The 22,494-nt window shown below is 44.1% G+C and overlaps 1 protein-coding gene across 3 annotated transcripts in view; it reads right to left on the bottom strand.

The window, feature by feature from the left end:
• LOC119131297 (netrin receptor UNC5D-like) overlaps nt 1-22,494 on the bottom strand; it is a 49,509-nt gene that overhangs the window by 10,103 nt on the left and 16,912 nt on the right. For 2 of the 3 annotated variants that reach the window (XM_037265612.1, XM_037265615.1), the window contains exons 2-4: nt 6,436-6,642; nt 2,318-2,461; nt 2,137-2,240 (exon numbers count right to left, since the gene is read on the bottom strand). In XM_037265612.1, the coding sequence (XP_037121507.1) occupies nt 2,137-2,240; nt 2,318-2,461; nt 6,436-6,642 (455 nt within the window). Of the gene's footprint in view, nt 1-2,136; nt 2,241-2,317; nt 2,462-6,435; nt 6,643-7,296; nt 7,447-22,494 lie in introns of those variants that run through there. The other variant, XM_037265613.1, reaches the window with a different exon arrangement.

Raw genomic sequence — 22,494 nt, 5'->3', positions numbered from 1 at the left:
CAGTGTAATCAAGCTTTGCGCCACCAAGCGTGCGATATTTGATTATTCTTCGACCCACACAATTATGGCAACAGCGGCTTTCTACCGCACGTTGAGAAGTCTCGGCTGTTACAATAAAAAAAGAAAAACAAGCATAATATGCGGAGCGTTGCCACGGAGACGAAGGTCAACAGCTTTTGCCGCAGAGAGCATATCCTTGTATATGGTTATCCCCGTATGGCTGAGAGAACAAAGCAGGAGTTCATGTGGCAATGTAGAGGCTTGCAATTTCGGCAATTATGCTCAGAGGATTCAAATGTGACCGCAGGACAAAACGTCCATCTTTTCAGGGTGGGCATCCTATTACTTTGCTCATTCATTATTTATAGCTGCAGAAATGTCTGACTTTTTCAACATTAAAAAAGATTGCTTTTAAATGGAAATGAATAGGACAAAAGCTGCATCTTTTTTTTTTCTTCAATGAATGCGCTAGTATTACTTTTGTTACTTCTAATAATTATGAGAAATGTCAATCTTGTTCACATTGTTAGCCAGTGCTGGTCTATGTGCTATTTGTCTTAGCATGTGCTAATTGGAATGCGCTATAATGTGTTTGTATTTATTGACATATGCCAATATGTGATCAATTATTTGAGCGCATGGGGAAATGTGTTAGCATGTATTGATACTATGTTACATGATTATATTGTGGTACATGTGCTACATGTACATAGCCAAAGTAGTGAATAGTAGCATGGCAGCATACTAGCGCCGCACTGACGCATTGTGGTCATCGTCCTGTCAACGCATTGATGCGTGAGACAAAGAGCAAAGTGCAAGTAAATAATCCATAAAGTCGAGTAAATCCCAGCGGCGGCAAGAAATAGCTCGTGTCCATATATGGAAAGCTTCTCTTTTTTTCATTTTTCATGAATTGAGGTTGGAAAGGTTACGACCCGCTATCCACACACCTAACTTTTTGCGGTCGAGGTCACACAGCTACAAGAGCGCTAGCAGTTAGCATAGCTGTTTGCTTTAGCGTTATATTAGGCGAGAGGTGACAATATTTGATGAACTGCAAACTTAAGACACAAACTGTCACTTGAAGTCCTGTTGTGTTGCCACTATAAAAAAAAAAGAAAAAGAGCGTTTATCCAGCTGGAAGCCACCCGGAACGGTACTGTGGCGTTATGGCTGCTGTGTGACGTTAATGGAAAGAAGAGGCGTCCATGTTATCTGCTGCCCTGCTGTGATAGCAGCAATAAGCTTAGCACGCCAGATAGCAAAAAGAGCTTACGTCTGCTTTAGTCTCACTGAGGAGACGACACTCTTTTTTTTCTATTAGCTTTTTATTTTTTAATACACAAGCCAGAGAAGTTTGAAGATACAAATATTATCCGTGTGATTGTCCCACACAAATCCCTTATAATAAAACACAAAACAAACACGAAGTCAAAAAGTCAATGAAGGCAAACTTAGCAGAGGAAATACGCAAAGAAACGACATTATTCGGTGCTAGCGGTTAGCATTGATATTGGAATTTGGGGTCTATAGCCCATATTGATGTGAACATTTTAGTATGAGCATCAAAATTTGAGTGACAAGATATACTGTGGTTGCCTGGTTTTGTTTTACTCTACACTTGCTAGCATTGTTGTTAGCGTGTAGCTGAAAATCAAAGAGGAAACAGAAGGCCTGACTTTTGCATAAACTTAAGCTTCCGACTTTGACATCGATGTAATGCAGACGGTGGCTCAGCGTGACGCCGCCTGACTCAGTGTGACGGCGGCCAAGCGCGCTGGTTGCTATTCTCATTGTTGTCCTCATTGATATTCATTTTGATATTCATGAGGGAGAAATTAAAAAGGCCGCGTGTCAAACACAACAGCACACGCTCGCGGAGGGAATTGATACAAGACACCTGAATAAGTCACAGCGGGGTGTAGAATTTGTTTTATTTTTCGATTTTCTCGATTGCGCTTTTGTCATGTTTGCTCATATCAGTAAATGAATTGCAATGGCCATTCGTAAAACCTTCTGATTATGAATCCACGATTCCATAAAGGACCAAAATAGAAGTCATTTCTTCTGCAGGTGGGTCTGACAACTAATATGTAAGATCCAATGCGGGTTTATAAGAAACAAATTGAGGATTACCTGGGCTGCCGGTACGCCATCTGGTGGTCGACAATGCAATACAATCATGCCGCTCAGGGGCACCTCCAAGCCTTGAGGGTCTTGCTCAAAGTTCTTCCTCAGGTCTAAGGGTTGGGGGGGGGGAGCTTTAGAAGTTCTAATAGTCAGTAAAATCATATATTGAACAAATGTTGGGACTTACAGGCGATCCGCACGGACGCCTTGCGGCTTTTGGATGTTCCCAGGTGGCTCCAGGCAACGCAAAGGCACCAGTAATCCTCTGGACCGTGGAAATCTTCCACCTGCTGGCGGGACACGTTGATCATCACTTCCCGGATCTTCAACCCTGGTGACATACAAGATGAGCTGTTAGTTAGTATTAGCATTAACTTTGGGATCTGAATGTTTTCTTTGGAACATTTTTGACAATTTTCACCATAGAGAGCGAGCTGCTAGGAATTTCTCATCTTCCAGTGATGCCGGGACATGATTTCAATGTTTTACAAAATGAAAATGCTGCATTTAAACGAAATGGAAATTTCATATATGAGTCTAAAAAAAAAAAACAATAAAAAAAAAGCACTTTTACTTTGGGTCAGCCAGGCAGGCTCAGTCATTGTGACCAGACCATCAAAGGCAACCTATTATTCTGGCAAATGTATTCACCAGCCAGACGCTCATCATCCCGTGGCGGCCCCAAGCCGCAATTTCCTGCGGGTCCAATAAGCTCGTCAGCTATTGTGTGGCGTAATTGAAGGCTTTTAAATGTCCATCGCTCCTCTGACAATTACGCATTTGAATGCAGCGTGACGTGATGATTTCATATTTCATTTCCGAACGTGTTTAATCGTCACCTTCCTCTCATTTGCCTTGTTGCCGCTGATAGAAAAACTCATTTAATACCGACTGAAATTTGAGGAGATGTATTAATATGCATTTTTTTGTTCAGTTTAAAGGGCCCTATTATGGAAAACTGACTTTATATTGCCCTGTAAGATCTTTAAAGTGCTTTCCCACACATCAAATTGAACATACGTTGATTTAGTTGTCTGGATTGCGATTTTTTTCAAGATGCATCTTTGAGCAGGTATGTGTGAAATCTAAACGATTGTGTTGTAACAGTGGGGCTGAATACCTCGGCACTAATTGACAAGTATAATTTGGTGACTTGGTGATGAAGTGCTGCCTTCACCACGGAAAATACAACCCGAGAAACCCTAACCACTACTACACCATGCTGTTTCATGCGACTTAAGTGTCCCATTTGAATGATAGCTCAACACAGCCAATGTTAGCATTGTTAGCTTCATGTGACCTCGCTCAAAAATCAGTTTGCTTTGTGACCCCGTTGTGACAAGAGCCTCAAGCTCAAAGCATGCTGCGAGGCAATGCGGGCAGGCAGGCAGGCAGGCAGGCCCTGCCCTCACCTCCTCTGCCGCATCATCTTTATTAATGGCCATGCAAAATAACTGATGAATAAACAACAACACGCACGATGATGTAGCGAGTCACGCTGCAGGCGCACAAGGTGACCAGCATGGCCTGCAGCGTGCGCGCACAAACACAAACAAAACCGTAAACTTTGGCTTGAAAGACATTTGTTTTTCAAAAAAGGTACTCTCATAGAGCTCCCATTAATTTTCAAACGCAGACAACACTGGCGCACCGTGTCCCCAGTTGGAGCGCCTTGTGCACTCTGAATAACTGAACGGCAAATTTCGAATGGTTGGAGTGAACCAGCTCGGAGCTTATTTCTGAACGCATCCAATGTTATTAGCATTAGCATCAAGTAAAGGGTCAGATGACAATATTTTTTGGCTAGCTGTTAGCATTAGCATACCTTTTAATGTTTTATGCCGTGATGTACACTTGTGACATCTTCACTTTGCTTCCCACATGTGTGCGGCTCTCGGGAAGATATGACGCACACAACATTTTCCAAATTCTGTCATTAAATTGCCTCAAGTGCTCATTTGACTTGGTGATGTGCACAAATGTGAGCGTGTGCTGATTAAGAGGCACTAAAATGCTCACGGAAGACAACCGCATTAATTTATTCATCAACTAACATGCTAGCTCACTAACACGCTAACCTACCTCTGAGTGTACACAGTCTGATTTTTGCCCTAAATCGCATTATTTAAAAATTAAATATATAATTTCTAAAAAGTCTACAAAATTGCAGCAGTTATTTCGAACAAAAACAAAAAGATATCATCATCAGACCACATGCACGAGCACTTCTCTTCTTCCTCTTGTCTCCATTTCCATCCCCTCTTCTTCCTCCTTTTCATCCTCCTCGTCTTATCTCATCTCATCAGGGTATCACTTTCTCCTGCCTGAACGAAAGCTTCGTCCTTCAGTGACCTCCTCAACTCAGATACGCTTATGTTCGGCTTTCAGTTTGCATTAGCAACAACTACGACTGTTCGACTGTTGGCATACGCAGTACATGCTTGCTGGCATTTATTTTAGCAATAACCGAGTTTTGGGTCCAAAGACAATTGATAATGCTTATTTTTTATAATGTTAGGTAGGATTGGCGTACAATCACAATAATGATCGACTTTTTCACCATAGGACTGCTACAACTCATTTGTTGTGTTTAGAATTTCAAAGAAAATATCATTTTGGACTAAAGCTGTAACATAAAAACGGAAAATATTCATATGCACTGTGCATGGTACATCGCACTCGGCGGGGGCTAGCTTCCGCTGTGACAGTCACATGTTTGTCCTTACATCACACTTTCAAAACAACTACCATCAAAGCATCTTCCTGGAGCACACACACACACACAGCGTTGTTTTATTATTTTTATGGTGGGCGCATAATTGTGTTCTTCCCCCCCTGGCCAAAACATTGCGGCTCTACCACTGCTCATCTCTTATTCATATACCTATACAATGTAAAAATAAAAAAAAATAGTAAACACGGTTCCATTCTGTATTAGCACCAACAGACGGTCCTCAGCGTCCAAATTATTAGGTACACTTGCAGCTTGTAAGTGGCCCCTGAGGTATGTGGAATCAAAGCCTCAGTGCGTTCACTGAGAGACTCCATTCATGTCTTCATCGCCGGCATATGAAATATTAAAGGCAACACGCGTTAAAAGAGATCATCTAACTTGGACTCTTGACAGCTGCCGTTGCTCATGAGAAATTCTCCGTGAACATCTTTGTGTTTGCTGCAGTGCTCTCGCCTCGTTGCCGGACTCGCTCGAGCAAATTTGTGTTCTAGCCCGCTTGACTAAACCTATGTAAAGTGAGTGTTCCTTGCTAGCTAATCATAAAAACCGCGAAAGGAAGTCCCTGGCACACTCGATTAAGAATGGACATGCACACATGCCAAATGATGAATGCGATAGAAGTCAACAGATGGACTTGAAGTGATCCACAGCGTAAAGAAAAAAGTGATTGTGATTGAGCTTCTCATTAGTTATTCATGATGAAAGCTAGCTAACACAATAGAAAGAGACACAAAAGGACAATCTTCTGAATAAGGCTTTGCATGAGTGCGTTCGCTTTTAAAGGACGTCCTATTCAACTTCAAAGGACAAACAATTTTAGGATAATTGAGTCGGAATCAAATCTTGTGTTCCGGATGCAAGCGCTTAGGAATCAATGTCATTAATTTGGCATTAATTGGTTAGCGTCCGCTCCGCTGAAGCATCGCAGGCAGCTAGCTCCTTTTAACGGGATGCCGTGGGGGGCGCAACATTGTTGTGTTCTTGCGCAGGGCATGTGGAAAAAAAGTGGATCTTTTCAGCTAGTTAGCTCGCCCGTGTCGTTAATTAACGAGGCGGACCCAAAACAAGAAGGAAAAACATCCTCGTTATGAAGCGAGAGAGGAAAGAACATCCGACCCAAACAAGTGTAGTGATGAAAGATGACCCCTGAGGCTTTTGGAAAAGCTGCCTGGTCCGGTTTAGGGAGCAGGACTGGGCGAGTTAAAAAAAAATAGGCAAGAAAACAGATTACAGATCATAAATGTCAAACTCAAGGCCTGGGGGCCAGATCCGGCCCGCCACATCATTTTATGTGGCCCGCAAAGGCAACTCGTGTGTCGACTCAATGTTTGTTGTTAAAATACCAAAATTATAAATTGTCTTTTAATAACAGTGAGATATTGCAAAAAATTTTTATAACCCCAGTTTGAAAATAAATTAGAAAATTGTTTTTTTATGCTGGATTCTGTTGTGTGCATGAACGGCCACACAAAAAAATTCGGTTGATACCCCTGCCTTAAATCATCTTCATTTAAACATTGTAGCTTGATGAAGTTTGATTTTTTTTTGGTGACTGTGAAAAACGGAGTTACCTGTTCCCAGGTCTGTATGCTCACGGGACGCGTGCTGGCTCTGGTGGACCCACTCGCCGTTGCACTTGAAGAAGATTTGCAAGGCAGGCCGGGCCTGGCAGCGCAACTTGATGGGGTTGCTTTTGATGATGTACGCATCCACCGGCTCCTCCACAAAGCGCGGCAACGTGCTGGATGGACCATGCTGCTGGCTCTCACCGCGGACGCCTGCACGCAAATCAAATCGAATCACAGTCAGGCTCCACGGAAAACGCTTTTGCACAACATCAAATGACTCGAACGCTTCTGACACACGGGCTGTCAATGCGCCTCTGCGTTGTCAACGTGTTAAACGTCTCCATCCATCAAATTCACATCCTCCCAAATCCGCTGCCGTCATCCGCCCTACGACCAGCTGGCAGCGAATCGTCTTAACAAGCCCAATTTTTTACAATTCTTCAAATAATCAGCAAACGATTACCCCAATGATTTGAATGATTCTTTCTTTACTTATTTTTTTGTGGGTCTCCCCTTGACGGACATACCTACCAAAGTACCTCAGTGAAACTAGCAATTTATTTATGACACTTTGGTAAAAGTCTTTAGCAAGCACATCGTGAATAAGCTTTTATTTTAAAAATCAATAGCATTCCTGCAACGACACTGCAATTATTCCCGCCGTTTGATGAAGACAGATAGTGAGTGTCAGAAAATGAATTAAAGTCCCCATTGATCTCCGCTACCTTGTCCACCAAGCTTGAAGAAAAAAAAAATCAGTAGGACATTAAAAATCAATAGGATAGCTCAATGACAGGTTCAATAAAAACAACAGCGGATGTATAAGCTCAAACAGGAAGTGGAAGGAGGCGGTTATCCGATTACCTCGAACAGGAATATGGCGAAGGAACGGCCACAACTTAAACTTTGGCATCCCCACAGAGGCCACACGCCGTTTTCACTCAGTCAAAATCATAGTTCAACCCGTCGCCGTACACACACTCATACATTTTCACACACACACTACAAGTTCAGTCTCACATGCACTCCGAGTAATAATATCATGTGACACACGACATCCACTCACATGACTCATTCATAGGCGCTCCCTGCTTTGCCCCTGTCAAAACTTGCAGTACACACTTGCAGTAGTGGATTTAGGCTAGTCTCAGAGGGCGGGAAAAAAAAAGTCCTCCAAATCAAAGAACAAGATGGCGACAAGATGTTGCGGTAAAAGACAGATCTTTGTTCCCGATGTGATGATCACATGTGTGCTCATTAACAGTCAACGTGCTTTAATTAGCAAGAGACAATCCACTCCCGGGGGTGGGCGAGCATCCTGTAGGTGTTGCGCAACATCATAAAATACCATATTCACTGAAGAATTTTCTCATGAGCGGCTTAGCTATGAATGAATAAGAAAACGTCCTCTCTAATTAAAGATGAATTGACATGCTATGCATACGAACATTTGAGCTGCTTCTCGTTGGTATCGCATAGCTGCCCCGTAGAGATGTCGAGATGCAGGCTGACGCCAGTGCAAACAGGCGGCAAAGGGGGTGGCGTTTGTCAACGCTGCATTTATTAAATGCGAGATACGTATGGCAGATGGATGCGGTGGGCGGGGGAGGTGAGGGAGCATATGCTATGACGACGTCACAAAAAGAAGAAAAACACATTGCGACTGATTCCAAGTCCAAATAATCAAAATAAAGTCGAAATAATCAAATTCACGGCAAAATATTTCGAAATCAGTTGTTACAAAAGTGACAAACTTTTCGTGTCTAACTACAGCGAGCGAAAATTCAAAAGAGATTTTACTTGTCGTAGCTTTAAGAAACTTTTCTCCTCAGGACGCTAAATTGGGAACGACGACGTCTGTGGCGATGATCTTCTTTCTATTCCTCTGCCTAAAAGCAAAAAGATGCCACGGCGCTTTGTTCAAATATTGATGCAAACCTCTCGTCTGTCGTCTTGCACACGCTTGGAAGCTTTTTAGGCTTTTTCATCCCATCCAGGCACACTTACAACATGAAATGGGTCATCAATGCCCTTTCACAAATACAACAACAACAAAAAAGCCAGCAGGTCGAAATCATGGTTTCACTGCAGGCTATGTTTTTGTTGTTTATATAAAAGCATCACTCAAGATTTAATTGAGCTGGATGTTTGGGGAAACACACACGATTCAAGATTCCAAATCATTGTGAACGGTTACAAAAACATGTTTGTTTTCCTTGGCACTTTGATGTTGGCAAAATAATATGTCCCGAAAGTTCACCGAAAACGAAATCATCCTCTTTGCGATTAAAAACACGCGTGAACAGAAGTGCGGTACCCACGGCCTCGCCTCCAAACCCCCAGGTGGCGCCGAGCGCGTCTTCATCACGATGGCGACAGCTTGCCAACCTGCCAGTGGCAGACGGACGACGGCGCTTCCCTCGGCACCGTCGCCATCAAAGAGTCGCGAGCAAAATTGGGTCAGTCGCCGAGTGTCGACGTGACGAGCGTCTCCCGTGCGACAAATCATCGATCTGTACACGTTTGTTTTTCTTTCTTATGGAACATGACACCTCATTTATCTGTGCTTGCTCCTAACATGTCAAACTAGAAGACACAAAGAAAAAGAGTCCCCGCTAAGGCCAAACACGCCTCATTTAGATCAAACTTCACAAATATAAGATCTGCAGTTATTCCTTTCAAATTACAAAAAGTGTGAAGTCGTGAAGCTTTCAATCTGACTTCGCTGTGAACTCACGAATAGTTAACTACCAGTGAGGTCAGATGTGAAGTAAATGGAAATTTATTGCAAAGTCCCAGATGTGAATCACATTTTTAATTTATTCATTTATTTTTTTCTTTATGTCGCAGTAAAAGTCGACGAACGATGCGTAAAAACCATCTCCGGATGGAAATGGAAAGCTTAGATATTTGCGAGCTCAACAAAAACAAAAGTGATGACTTGTGAGGTATATATATATTTTTTTTTTAAAGGCTACCCTAATCTAACTTGTGTACAGATGATTAATGACATTAATACATTTTCAGGATATTAACTTTCTTTATTGCTTCTCATTTCCCTGCCGCCACCAAGCACGTGGCAAAAAAAGCTGCAAGGTGCCACAAAAGCTTTTCTCACGTTAAAGGCTAGGCTGCACTTTCATTTATTCATGCCTCCTCTTTATTTGTGTCCAAAGTGTGACGTTTGTTTTAACTTATTTATCGAGCCCTCTCGCGTAGGACTTTCATTAGAGAGAGCTGTCGACCCGCCGGAGTCATGCCGCAAAATCTTCAATTATGCCGCCGTCTCTTCTTGTCGGCCAGATGGAAAGCAAGAGCAAGCAAAAATTACTTTCCTTTGTTGGCCATGGCCATTGCCAACAGATTTATCACCATGTAAAAAAAACAACAGAAACATATTTGACGCCTGGACAACAACGGAAACAGAAAAAAGTGTGTTGAGGTTACCAAAACCTAAAAACATGTCGATGAATAGGTTAAGCTCCTCTTTCTACCTGAGAAGATGGAGGGCGGAGATGGCTGTCGTAATCTCGGAGCGAGGACCTCCTGCCGATAACATTCCTGAAGAGTGTGTGCGGGCGGATTAAAAAGTAACGGCATACGTAATAACGCGGCGGAAGATGGAGGCGGGCAGCGGCGCGGCTTCTCCGCATTGAAAATTCATGACCGTCAAGCAGTGCTTTTCTGCGTGCCAAAAGGTGGCTAATGGCGCCTGAAAATTGCCGGAAAGCCTAATCGGCGTAGCAAAAAGCAAAATAGAAGCATAGATGATGAAAAACTCTGACAGAGAGAACACAAATTGTAAATGTGTTTCAACTTGACAAAACTACAGGTATAAAATGCACAGGAAAAAAAAATATAATTCATCCATTACCGCTGTATAAGTAAGTCAAGGTTCAGATAACGAGTTGCAACCGATACAACGAATGCGCCTGCAGCCGAGCTAAGCTAAGTCATTGTGCGTTGCTAATCAGCTTTTCCCTTGATAGCCCTTAATGACTTATTAAAAGGCGCAGCATGCAGCGCCGAGGATTCCCGATGAATAATTTAAATCACGGAGCAAAAAAAAAAAGAAAAGAAGAAATTAGCCATATGACAAGAATCGGGATCTTTCCAGGCTGAGTAGCACTATGCTAAGCGTCCCGCGGCGAGTCTTGGGCACACGGCGGCCCAGATTGCGGATTATGTAAGATCATTAGCAGAACGGAGTGAGTCAATGCAAGTAATATGGGTTTCAGGTGTCACATGTTAGCTGAACAAAGGACAGGAATGCTAAATACTAGCTCATAAATTAAGATCATTATTCTAATTGTCATGATATTTTGTTCATTTGAATACTTATTCGATAGAACTTTCAGCAGGATATTCAAACAGCAAAATCTTTGACAGCTATCTACTGTTTAGACTGTTTCAATACTTTTGCATCAATCAACAGACTGAAACCCTATAGAGCATGAATTTCGTTTGCTACATCGGAGATTAAAGCGGTTAGCATCCTGCTAACAACACTGAGTAGAAGCTTATCTCGTTTTCATTTTTTACGATCAACCCATCGTTCATTGATGACTCGAGAACATGATCTCACTCACATGAAGACCATCACCACCCGGCCGCCATGTTTGTTTGTAGAACAATGGAGGCGAGCGCGTGTCAGCAGGTGCAGCCACTAAGTGGATTGCTTTGGCCTTAAAGCTGATTTATCTGATGGATGGTTGCAGCCGCTTCACTGCGCTGACCTCTGGGGCGGCTTGAAATTACATTTTTTTCCCCCACCTCTCCCAACCAATGGGGCCGCTGTCGACCCAGTTGCTCGCGTGTTATGAACTCGGCCTGGATGCCCTCCTGGGACCACGGGGCCTCGGAGTAAGAGGAGCCGAAGGTGCGCCGTGATAGATGGCGCCACGGAGGTAAACGGCCTGCACGGTTGTGATGCGTGCAACGACATCACTTTCATCTATCGAGCTTTCCTCTCCCGATTGGATGCGTACAGATTGAAAAACCCAGAGTGGATGTGGTTAAGTGTTGCAACGTGTGACTGACAGGTGTGTCATATTACATGGATCAATCTGCCAATAAACCGAGGTGGTAAAAGCACTCACGACCTGCACTTAGAAGTAAAAAAATACTCTGTACTTACTCTACCAGTTATTTTTTGCTTTTGCGGTGATTTTAGACTGTCCGTTAAGTGTTTTTTTTGTTTGTTCCCTGAAGAACTGAGCCTCTGGAGAAGCAACAAGACTTCAAATGAACCTTTATGATTTGAAAAAGATGGTGCCGAGACAACGGTCACATGACGCGAAAGGGTCTGGATGGCGTTCCGGGAGATTCTAATAAAGCCTGTGCGAGGATTAAGGGGGTCTGTGATGTTTATGAATCGTGGCGCTTAACTCCTATTGATCCCGCTCTCGTTGCTGTCGTTCAAAGTGATTACAAACGCATTTGTCTCGCCGCTAATTTCCACTCTTTGGGATCACGTCGTGTGTTAGGATTAGCTGTAATCCCCGATACGCGCCCACCCCCCGATTCCTTTGGCAAAATGGAAACCCAGACGTCCTGATTGGTATTCACACGGCCGGTCGGGTCAGGGTTCACCCGGTACGTGTTCCGCACCGGTGCGCCCGCGAGCTGCATAAACAGGAGGCCGCGTCCGGCAGCTCTCTCTCTCATGTTTTTAAGATGAAGATGGCGGCCTCACCTTGTACTCCCGCCACCCCGCCACACTCTTATTAGTTCGCCTGTCAAGTCGAGCGGCGTGAAAGTTTATTAATGCGCAACGCAGGGAGATGGAATGCATACAAATGAATGCGAGCTACACGCTAACAGTCTTTACAACTAAATATCAATTCCTGATCACTTTATGGCTTTCTGTTCCAATACTTTTGCCCCATCAATCTTCAGACCTAAACCCTACAGAGCGTGCCGGTAAATCATCATCACCATCAGAGGCGTATAATCAGGTCTCGGTTCTCGGAAAGAAAGTCGGCCTGAAGGCGTCAGTCCCGAGGGCTCGGTGAGGATTTGATCATTAGAAAGCTTGTTGAGCAAAATGAGGAAAAACAAACTACTTCTAGTCGTGTTTGTTTGCCGCGTCTTCTCTTGAAATTTAAGGAGATTGTACTAACTGCTCCCAGGAGTCAACGGCGGACAAAGCCGCCTCGGTATCACATTTGCGAAAAGTAAGGTTGTCGCTTTGATGCAGTGGGGAAAATGATGCCTGCAGTTAGCGTGGCAACGAAACGACTAATATGATGAAAAGCAAGTTGTGCGTTACTCCAAAACAATTCAAGACCATTATAAACCCAAAGCACAATTTGAAAGCTCACTCTTTCAATGGAAATCCCCCCAAAATTAAAATGCGGGATTGCTGCGACGCCGTGACGGGCGGATAAAACGTGTTTTACGGCGTCGGGGTCGTGACACCCTCCACGCTGACACCCGCGACGCTATTCCTGTCTCGCGGCGCTTTTTTAAAGACGCGCGGCTCTATTTTCTCGACACGGCACAGCACGTAAATCAGCGGGCCCTCTTGTCCCGTCTCTCCCTTATCATCCATCTTTCTCAATCATCTTCCCGCACGGAGTGCCGCGCCGCTACAAATCTCACGGCGACTTGACTCCCGCCGCTCCCGCCCACGCTCGTGTTTATTTCCCGTCGTCTCCGATAGTCGCTGTACTTTTTTTTCTTTTCCCCCCGCGATGAGTCAGGTTGTGTCATTTGCATTTGGACACACGGGCGGGGAGCGTTTTGGTTGTGCGGGATGACGTGCTCGGAATAGAAAAGCTCATGGGAGGTAAAGCGGCTTGTTGCCGGAGAAAACATCAGACGGCGAAAAGCACAGAAAAACAAAAGACACAAAAGTTTGCTTTTGTTTGAAATCCTAATTTGAAATACTAACCCAGAATTCAAATTCCTGCCTTAAAACCCAGATTAAAACTTGAATAAACCCAAAACCCGAATTCAACCCAGGCTTAAATTCCCCCACACTGAGTTCGAACCTCAAGCCGTGAAGCGCGCAGAAAGCGAACGTGAGCCATTTTCACGGGCCATTTGATGCTTGCGTTTGTCATGTTGAATATGAAAATGTGCTGAGTCGCCCATGTTAGCGCGTGGCCGTTTGGAGCCAAATGAAAAGCGAAAGCCAGACAAAATGAGACGAGCTCAAGACGGACGACAAGCAGATTTTCATTTCCTCCGTCGTTCGCTGATGGACTTTTCCTAATTATTCTCCGCCTCGCCTCGATGGGCCGCAATTACAACCCGACATTAGCAAAGACATTTTCTAGCGAGTGTTTTTGCTTTTGTTCACACTCGGAATCTATTAGGTGTCTCTCAGCACATACAATGCATTATTTACCATTTTTATCTTTATATAAACTGTGGTGACTTGAGATATGAGTTTAAAAGAATATTTTTTCACATTTTATTTCTATTATGATTTGAATTGCCGTTCAACAGAAATGGCATTCTCCGGTTCTGCTTATCATTCTCAGCATGGCTGCCGGACCACATTGCGGGTCAGCGAGCCCAACGACACTGAAGACCTCATTCCAGATGTGAGCGAATCTCTGCCGGCCAATCCCTCAAGGAAGTCCGACCGGGATGCGGAAGCTTAAAGGATTCCACAGAAACGTGGGGAAAAATAAAAGCGTAGGAATAAAGCGGTGCGCCGCCATCCGGCTTTGCGAGAGCGACCGTTTCAAGGTGCGTGCTCCGCTGAGGGAGCGCTCGCTTTATTTACAAGGACCTTTACGATGCTCCCCGTGATGGCGCCGTTGACCCCGAGCAGCCTGAAGGACCTTATAAAAAGCACATAGCGATTATTACCGGCTGCAGCTTATGCGGGTTTTCAGTGTGTCTGTGTGTGCGTGAGGAGACAATGCGAGTGCAAGTAATGAGTGTCGGTGCGCTGATCCGAGCCAATTATCCTGACTGGCAAAAGGTCCGGTCCCTGTCTTCTTCCCGAGGGAGGAAAATGACAGGTGGATTGCGAGGGACCGACGGGGGGGGGGAAGCTTCCTTGTTAGAGGACTCGCCGGGGACAAAAGCGAGGAACACTTTCCACATAAAGAGTTGAAAGTTTTGCGGAAGAAGGTCAAGAGCGTTGTTGGATTGCGAGTTAGCGTCGCTGCCTCACAGCTGCCGAGTTCAAGGTCCAAATTTAGAAGATGAATCACATTTTTATCCGCTATAATTTCAGTGGTATTTTTTCGTCGCCCCACCAAAAAAAAACGCAATTACTATTGTTGTACAAAAAATCAATTTTAATTACTAGCTTCTCTTCTGTTACGATGCTATTTTTAAAATAAATAGCCCCCCTCAAAAAAAATAAAATAATTTTAAGCGTGTCGGTCTTCACTTGTGAGGTTGAAGGTTTGGATCCGGACTGAGAATTATGTAATTTTCTTTTTATTAATTACACAAGTGTTGGTAGAGGAGCGCAGGTGCACACAGGCGGGCGCAGACAACTCAGTGTTACATTAGCATAAACTGAGAGATTATTACAACTAAATCTGCTAATTTAGTGAAATGTTTCCTCAACACAGATGCGCTAATTCCACCGCTAAATATTCATAAACATCCTCTCTTCATCTCCCCCCACGCTCACTATAAATTCAAGCGCCCTATGCATCAAAACAATGAAAAATCCCGGCCGCAGGCCCTTGAAGATAAATAAATGATTAGCGCCTTCACGTGCCTCATTACAAAATTAATCTCGAGAGTGTTTTCCACCTCAACCAGGCAATAAACTTCGCTATTAATGAAGCGCGGAGGCGGTACGTGGCATATGGCGACTTGTGTTTTGTCTCGAGTGCAACAAACACACAACAACAAAGAGTTAGCGGGGTGACAAAACATAAGCACAGCTAGCAAAAAGCATCTTGTGAAAATCAACGACAACATTGGAATGGCAGCCAGCTAAACGCAAATCTGCCAAATGATATTAAACATTGCGATGATGCTTTCGAGACAGCTGGGAAGTCGGAAACATCCAAGTCAACTGCGCTTAACTGATATTTGAATTCTGTCAACAATACAAATTGTGACACAGATATTTGATGGCGACTCATTCCTAAAAGGAAAACAAACTATTCATGTCGCACTACTAGCGATTTGCATTTAGTTTTTTTAAATTTGATATGTCATTCACTCTTTTCCTCTTTGTACAAAAGAAAAGAAATGTGTGTGTGTGTGTGTGTGTATTTGTCCACCCAATGTGTGCTTGCTTTTAATTACATTTGGTCTGCATCGATGGAGCCAATTAGGACGTTGTTGTTGCCACTCTTTAATGTTACCGCGGCGATTGCAAACAGCTTGTGTGTGCCAGCGTGTGTGTTTATGCGGTTGTGCGTACGGAAAAGTAAATAGTTTATTTGCTCAAGTGGCACCGAGCCACTTTCTTATTGGCGACGCCTCGACGGACCGCGTCTGACTTTTTTATTCTTTAATGAGCAATTTTCCAAGTGACTGTGTCAAACGCCAACATTTCAAAGTCAGCTCGTTCTGGCTTTTAAAGACATGCTCTTCCAAAGCCTTGTGGAACCTTTGAATATTCTAACTGGAGTTAAATAAGAATGCATATGTACATATGCCAATTCCAGTCTAGGTAGTCTCTGAGCAGTTTCCTAGATTTACAACAATACAGCTCGAAAGATTCGTTCCTTCACCAAGCCACTGAAACCGTAACCCGGCGCTTACTGCGATTGGATGACATTATTGCTTGCAAAGACGCCATTTCTTCACCAAGCCACTGAAATGTAATCACATCCCAACGTCCGTGGAGATTTGGTCGCATTATGGAGGCAGCATTTGATCAGTAAGCCACCGCAATACACTTGCCACATTTCCATAATACGTCCCCTTTAAGATTGATTTTTCATTTTGCGGCTCTAAGCTCTAACTTCCTTTCTCTGTCTTTCTACCAGGAGACTCATCAGTGCTCAGTGTGGATGAAGTGCAGCTCGTCAATACGGCAAACAACCTAACGACTTCCTGGTTTGCCGGAGGATGAACGTGCACCTGCTGGGATTTAGCCCGCACCAGCTGTGTTTGGATTGACCGACTATGTCTTCCGTATGCAGACACAAAGGAAACGACACGCACAATGCGTTGATGGAAAACGGCCTCCAGTGGATGATTTCGCTACATTGTTACAGTGTTACGGTTTTAAATGAGCTGTTGTGTGCGGCAGGAGTTAAATGCTTGCATGTGCACTTTTTTTCCCTCCGGAAAAAAATAAATAACACAGAACAATTTATCTCCCGTCCGGGTTACAATAAGAGCTTCGTGCGCTTCGGAAATGATGAACCATGCACACACAAAAAAAACATACAAACGATTTAGATGATTGAAAAGGTTGTAAAAATATTTTCGGTGATTCCAAAAACGAATCAGCTTCTACGAGAATCTTGTAGAAAAGACATTTAGAGCATAGAGAGAAGAGAACAGAACAGAGAAGGAACTAGAGAAAATGGAATGAATCGTTTCGCATCGGCAAATACGTCAATCATATCGTATTTTGTGTCTGCTGAATTATAACTTAATTAAACCATATCACATCAAAACTGGAGGGACTCATATCATATTGAAATCGGAGTATATCGCAAAGAATTGTATCGTGTATCGAAGCATATCGTAACATAATTGTATCCAACTGCAATGAAAAGCAATGCATCGAGATTGAATCATGCGGTTTTGCATTACAATCGAAGCAAATCCTATCACCTCAGCTCAAAATTGAAATGCATCGCATAGTAACAACACAAGTGAATCTTCTCGAATGGAATTGTTATTGGAGTGTACGGTGTTTTGATTATATTCCAACGTTTAAACTGGTACTGTATCGAATCATATGTACTTAGCGTGAATCGTGTCAAATCGTCTCATAATTGAGAGGTAATGCCACCGCCAACATGGTCCTATTTTTTTGCCCAACTTGTCCACTGAGCTTCCCTGAAAGTGTAGGGAGGACTTTGCTGTGTTATTTACTGCTCCAAATGTCAGCGCTGAGCAGTCTGGACGTCTGCAAGTCACTCTCACTTCCACAAACCGTTTCAACAGATCGATGTTGACCAGCGAAGGCGCTAAAAAGCCGCCGCTGGTTTACTCGACCACGTCGGGAGAAAGGTCACCACGGACGGGATCAATTTATGCTCGTTCTCTACCGGAGCCTTACGGAATTGCCGTCAATGCTGTCGATATCCGTGAGCTCAACGTCAATTAGCCGGAGATAATTCTGACAACCGTATCGATCCGGAGCTTAAATACGTGTTGCAATAAAGTAAATGAGCAAGATTTCAAAAAAAGAGGATAAAGAACATATGCATGAGGATTACATTATCCGTCTGTGTTGCATCGTTTGTGTTCAAATCGGTTGCGCAAGTATGATGCTATTCGTTAGCCTTTGTATGCGGTTTAGCATTGTTTGTTAGCATTAAGCTAAGGTTGTTGTTTTGAAGACGCGATTCCATTTCATTTATGTTTGGTTGGACAGTCAACCACTAGATACTGTACATACTAAAACAGGCATATGTGTGCGTGTCCGCATTGTCAGTCTCGACACGATGTTGGGATGTCACCGTTCATTTCCTGTGAGGAGATGACGAGATGTGCAGCAGTTCTTGACGGCGCTGAAGCAATTCCAGCATGCAGGCAAGCAAGAGCTCATTGAATGCCCTAAACTTGACTTGAAGCCGTGAGCTGTTTGAAATACAACTTTAAAACCCTGAATCAGGCTTCAAACACAAATTTGACACCACAAGGCCGAGCGTAAAACCCTAATTCTGTATTTACCTTAAACCAGCGCTTACAACTGAAATTTGGAACCAAATCTTTTTTTTTTTTTTAAACCCTTGAAAAGAGAAGCACACAAGCTTTCCTTTCCATGTCGCCACTTTCTTGACATGTTGGGCCAGAGGAAAAAAAAAGTCCCCTGAGGATGGTGGGTAAATTGTTGTGTTAGAAAGCTGGCGGCCATTGTACTCTCCACACACACGCAAAAGCAACAAATTAAATGGGAAACTCGAAAAATGTGAAGCCAGGCCCGGCGGCTTGGTGTCATCGCAAGCTCAACAGAAAGCGACGATAGCGCGCGCCAGCGAGCCGTGACATCACTACCGTTGTCGGCCAATCACGTGGCACTTTATCACCTTCTTCTCATTTCACCTAAAGCCTGACACTTTGAAATCATGATGTCAAAACCAAGCACAGACTTCAAACCCTTATTTGAAACCTTAATTGTCTTGAAGCCCTACTTCCCAACACCACAAAAGGCTTGAAACCATACTTTGATACCCTAACCCTGTCTCGAGACCTTACTTGTGTGAAAGAGGTGGGAAACATGAGGATGGGAGAGGGGGGGGTAATTTACGAGGCGTGTTATTGTTGGGAAATGAGAACGGAGGAGTAAATTGCCGGCGTGCCAGTCAAGCGGCGGCGGCGGCAGCGGCGGGGAGGACAAAGAGTAAACAGAGACGCTGACTGGATGGAGACGGATGGCGGCTGGATGATCTCTGACCGCATCTGCCGGGACGCTCCCGCTCGCAATCCCCCTCCCTCCCTCCCTCCCCGCCGCTTCCTCAGCCGTATTACGGCGAGATTCATAAGGTCGTCCGTCCGCCAGTCAGATGCAATATGTGATATATGGCCCGGGTCGGCCGGCGGCTTGACACGGGGCTGCTTTGCTCAACCGTGACAAGGACGGGAGAGGATGCCGCGGGAAGCAGAGGGATAAATTAGCGCGTTTTACTTGAATCGGGATGCGAGTCAATTGAAAACCGAACCCCGACTTGAAACACAAATGAAGCTTTCTAAGCAGCCTTAATGATATAAAACCCTAATTCTCTTTTGAAACACGACTTTTGAAAACCTAACCCAGTCTCAAACTCTAATACGTGTCGACCCCTGACCGTTGCGTCTTATTTTTAACGCCTGCCCCTGACTTGAAACCGTACTTTGAAACCCAAACCGTGTTTTGGAACCTGGGGTATAAATTATCCGCAGCTGGAAGATGTTTTATTTAGATAATTGAATTATGTATTGGGATAAAAGGCTTCTCTAGAGGGTTCACAATGCAACATTGAGACTAAAGCGCACTTATTTTTAATCAATTATACATTTGGGCTGTTTGGGAAACTGCATACTTTGGAACCAATCTTCACATTTACAAGCAACAAAAATCACTTTAAAAATAAGTGAATTGGGACTCTTTTGTTGGGAAAGTTTCATGTCTTCAGTCATTTTAGTTACTTAGCAAGGCAACAAAAATGGTTTGGTCTGGTCACACATCGATCATTGGTCCATGGGTTGCTCGGCGGACTTTGGCGCCTTTCTCTCATCTTATTAAAAAAAAAAAAAAACACCAGTCACAATTCAACCTAGAGACCCAGTCTACCCAATTTAAAAACCCAACTCCTCACCCTGACTTGAAATCTTAGTCTCGAAACCGTTTGGAATGACTAAACCAACGAGGCTACTTTCGCAGCTGCGACAGGCGTTAGCTTACAATTTGTTAGCATTAGCGCCCACCCGAAAGGATGCTTTACAAGCCACTGGACGCTCCTCAACGATCCCGACGCCCACAATCTCCATTTGACTGGCGCGTCGCCGCGGCTAATCGACTTACGCGCCGATGACGGCGCTCGTGTTTCATATTTACCCGCTGGTGGTGATGAATCCTCCCCTGGAAAGCTGGCTTTGGTACACTTGCCATGATCTACCGCCGGCGCTCATGATGCATCCTGACAGGGGAAGTCTTCACCACCTTTGCCAGGTCCTCCTGCGACGTCTTTTTATCAAGATTAAACGGCTTTCCGGCAGCCGCCTCGAAGCCCGCCCGCGGTAATGACTGCATCCATCAGGCTTTGCAGTGTCCCGCTTTAATACCCAAACAAATGGACTTGTCTGCGTCTCGCCGTTATCATCTCATGGCAAATATCACACTTCTTGACGCGCCACCTACATCCGACACCCCCGAGGGTGGCCCTCTTAACGACGAAGGCCCTATTTTTTTTTTTTTTTTGACGCTTAAGTGTCTCTCTTTGCCGTCCACCTTCATTCCGACGTAGAAGTTTGGCCACTCGTCTTTGTTAAACGGGATTTAGTCAATACTCATGGAAAAAGCGACACAATTTATTGTACCTGGGGGGAGAAACAGAATGAAGTTGATCAGTTTTACTTTCTGGATGATTAGGATGGGCTGAACTATTCGTTCCAGGCTTTATGTATTTTGAAACTTTCCGTACATGAGAAGGAAATGTTCTAATGTTCATGAATTTTCAAGCCGACAAAATTCGGTGTTTTTTACGATTCTTCCAACGAATGAATCGGGTCTGTCCTTGTGGAGTTGACTTGTGCTTTATGGTGAGTCATAAAACTCCACCGCCATACTTCACTCGTGCACAATGACAAAAGCTCAAATCTACCTTCTGTCGAGTATACAAAATTCAAGTTTGGCAGCATTCAGACGATGAAGTACTTTCATTTTGAAGGAGCCACTAGAAATGCCGAAAAATGAGCGTCAACCAAAATCTCTGAATTTTCGTGTCTTTGCGAACATGGCTTCTGGAGACTTCTTTGTGGGTCTAATCAAGATAGATAGGTCTACCAAATTTTATGCTGGTAAAATGAAACTGGCTTTGAAAATTCCGGAGGCAGTCTCGACCAAAATGGCAGATATTGTGTCTTCTCAGGAATCTCTTTTGAAGACTTTTTTTGTGGGTCAACTCAAGAGAGAGATCACTCCCAAATTTTATTTGCTATCTGAAACTGGCTACTAACTTATACTACTATTGGCGCTCCTGAAGCTCCTCCGTACATACATTTAGCACAATCGTACCATTAGCGCTCAGGCTAGCGCTAACAAAATCCCTGTGCACATATGAAGGATGACTACCAGGCACGACATATGGTCCCACCCGATCCCATAATGTTGACTCGTATACACGCCGGCTTCTGGCTTCTATTAAAGCCATAAGAAATGCAGAGCGATCATCTGCCAGCGCAAAGCTACTCTTATTGATTTTCCCCATCGCGTGATCCATGTTTTCCCATTTACTTGTCACATTTTATATTCAGACACACAATACCGACCTAATAAGGAGGAGGGCCCTCTAGGATCCGACGTAGGAGCATTTTGTCTTTGCAGCCTGCATATGTCGAAGGAAGTGGTGTATGGGTAGGGAGAGTTTTGCTTGTGCTCTGAATCGCCCCCCCCACGGTTTTTGGACCTAAGCCAACATATATGCATTTGACGAACATAACTAGAGCTGTATGATGTCGCAGTTAGTAAGCTGGATAGTGCAAAAAGTTTCATCTAGATTTCCAGGCGACTTTATATAAATGGCGCACGAGCAAAGCGCTGCTATGTTAGTCTTGCTCCGAACTTGTGCACTTGTTATCAGTATTTTGTGTGTTTGTAAATCACATGCTTCAAATTTGGTAGCAAGATCTCGAAGAGAAATTCGTTTTTGAAGGACTCCTGGAAACGAGTTGAAAAAAACCACTTCAATCAAACATGGAAGATCGTTCCGAGCGTCTACTCGCAAAACCACATTTTAAAATGGCCGCTTCAAAGCTAAACGAATGACTTAGCTTTATCTTTTGGGGTAAGGCGTCTTGAGACTTTTTTTTTTGTCTCGTCACAGACATGAATACCAAATTTGATGTCACGAAGAGGAACGGTCTTCAGGGGGGATGAATTTTCAAAACATTTCTTTTTATGAATAATAGTGCCTTTAAAGACATGCTAATGCTTTATTCCGCCTCACTGTGTTCTTCCAGCACATACAAGCGGGGCCCGCATGAGCCTGAAGCAACGAAAGGTCAGCGTGGTCTTGTCAGATAGATCTGTCAAGCTCATAGACGATACCTCGCCCACACACGCACACACATACAGCGCGTGGTCAGGGATGCGCTGATAGATTGACAGCCTAATTGGATGTAAGCCATACGGCGGTCCCTATTTGGGGCGGGAGGGGACGGCCCGGCAAGGCAATCAAGTGTCAGAATGCCAGCCAGAGTGCTCCTCGCGCACGCCCACTCGCGTACTCAAACGGCCTCCGGAGC

The sequence above is a fragment of the Syngnathus acus genome, chromosome 12 (genome assembly GCF_901709675.1).
Source record: "Syngnathus acus chromosome 12, fSynAcu1.2, whole genome shotgun sequence".
NCBI classification, from domain to species: Eukaryota; Metazoa; Chordata; class Actinopteri; order Syngnathiformes; family Syngnathidae; genus Syngnathus; species Syngnathus acus.
Note: the sequence above shows the minus strand (reverse complement) of the source record. Positions and strands in the feature narration are given on the sequence as shown.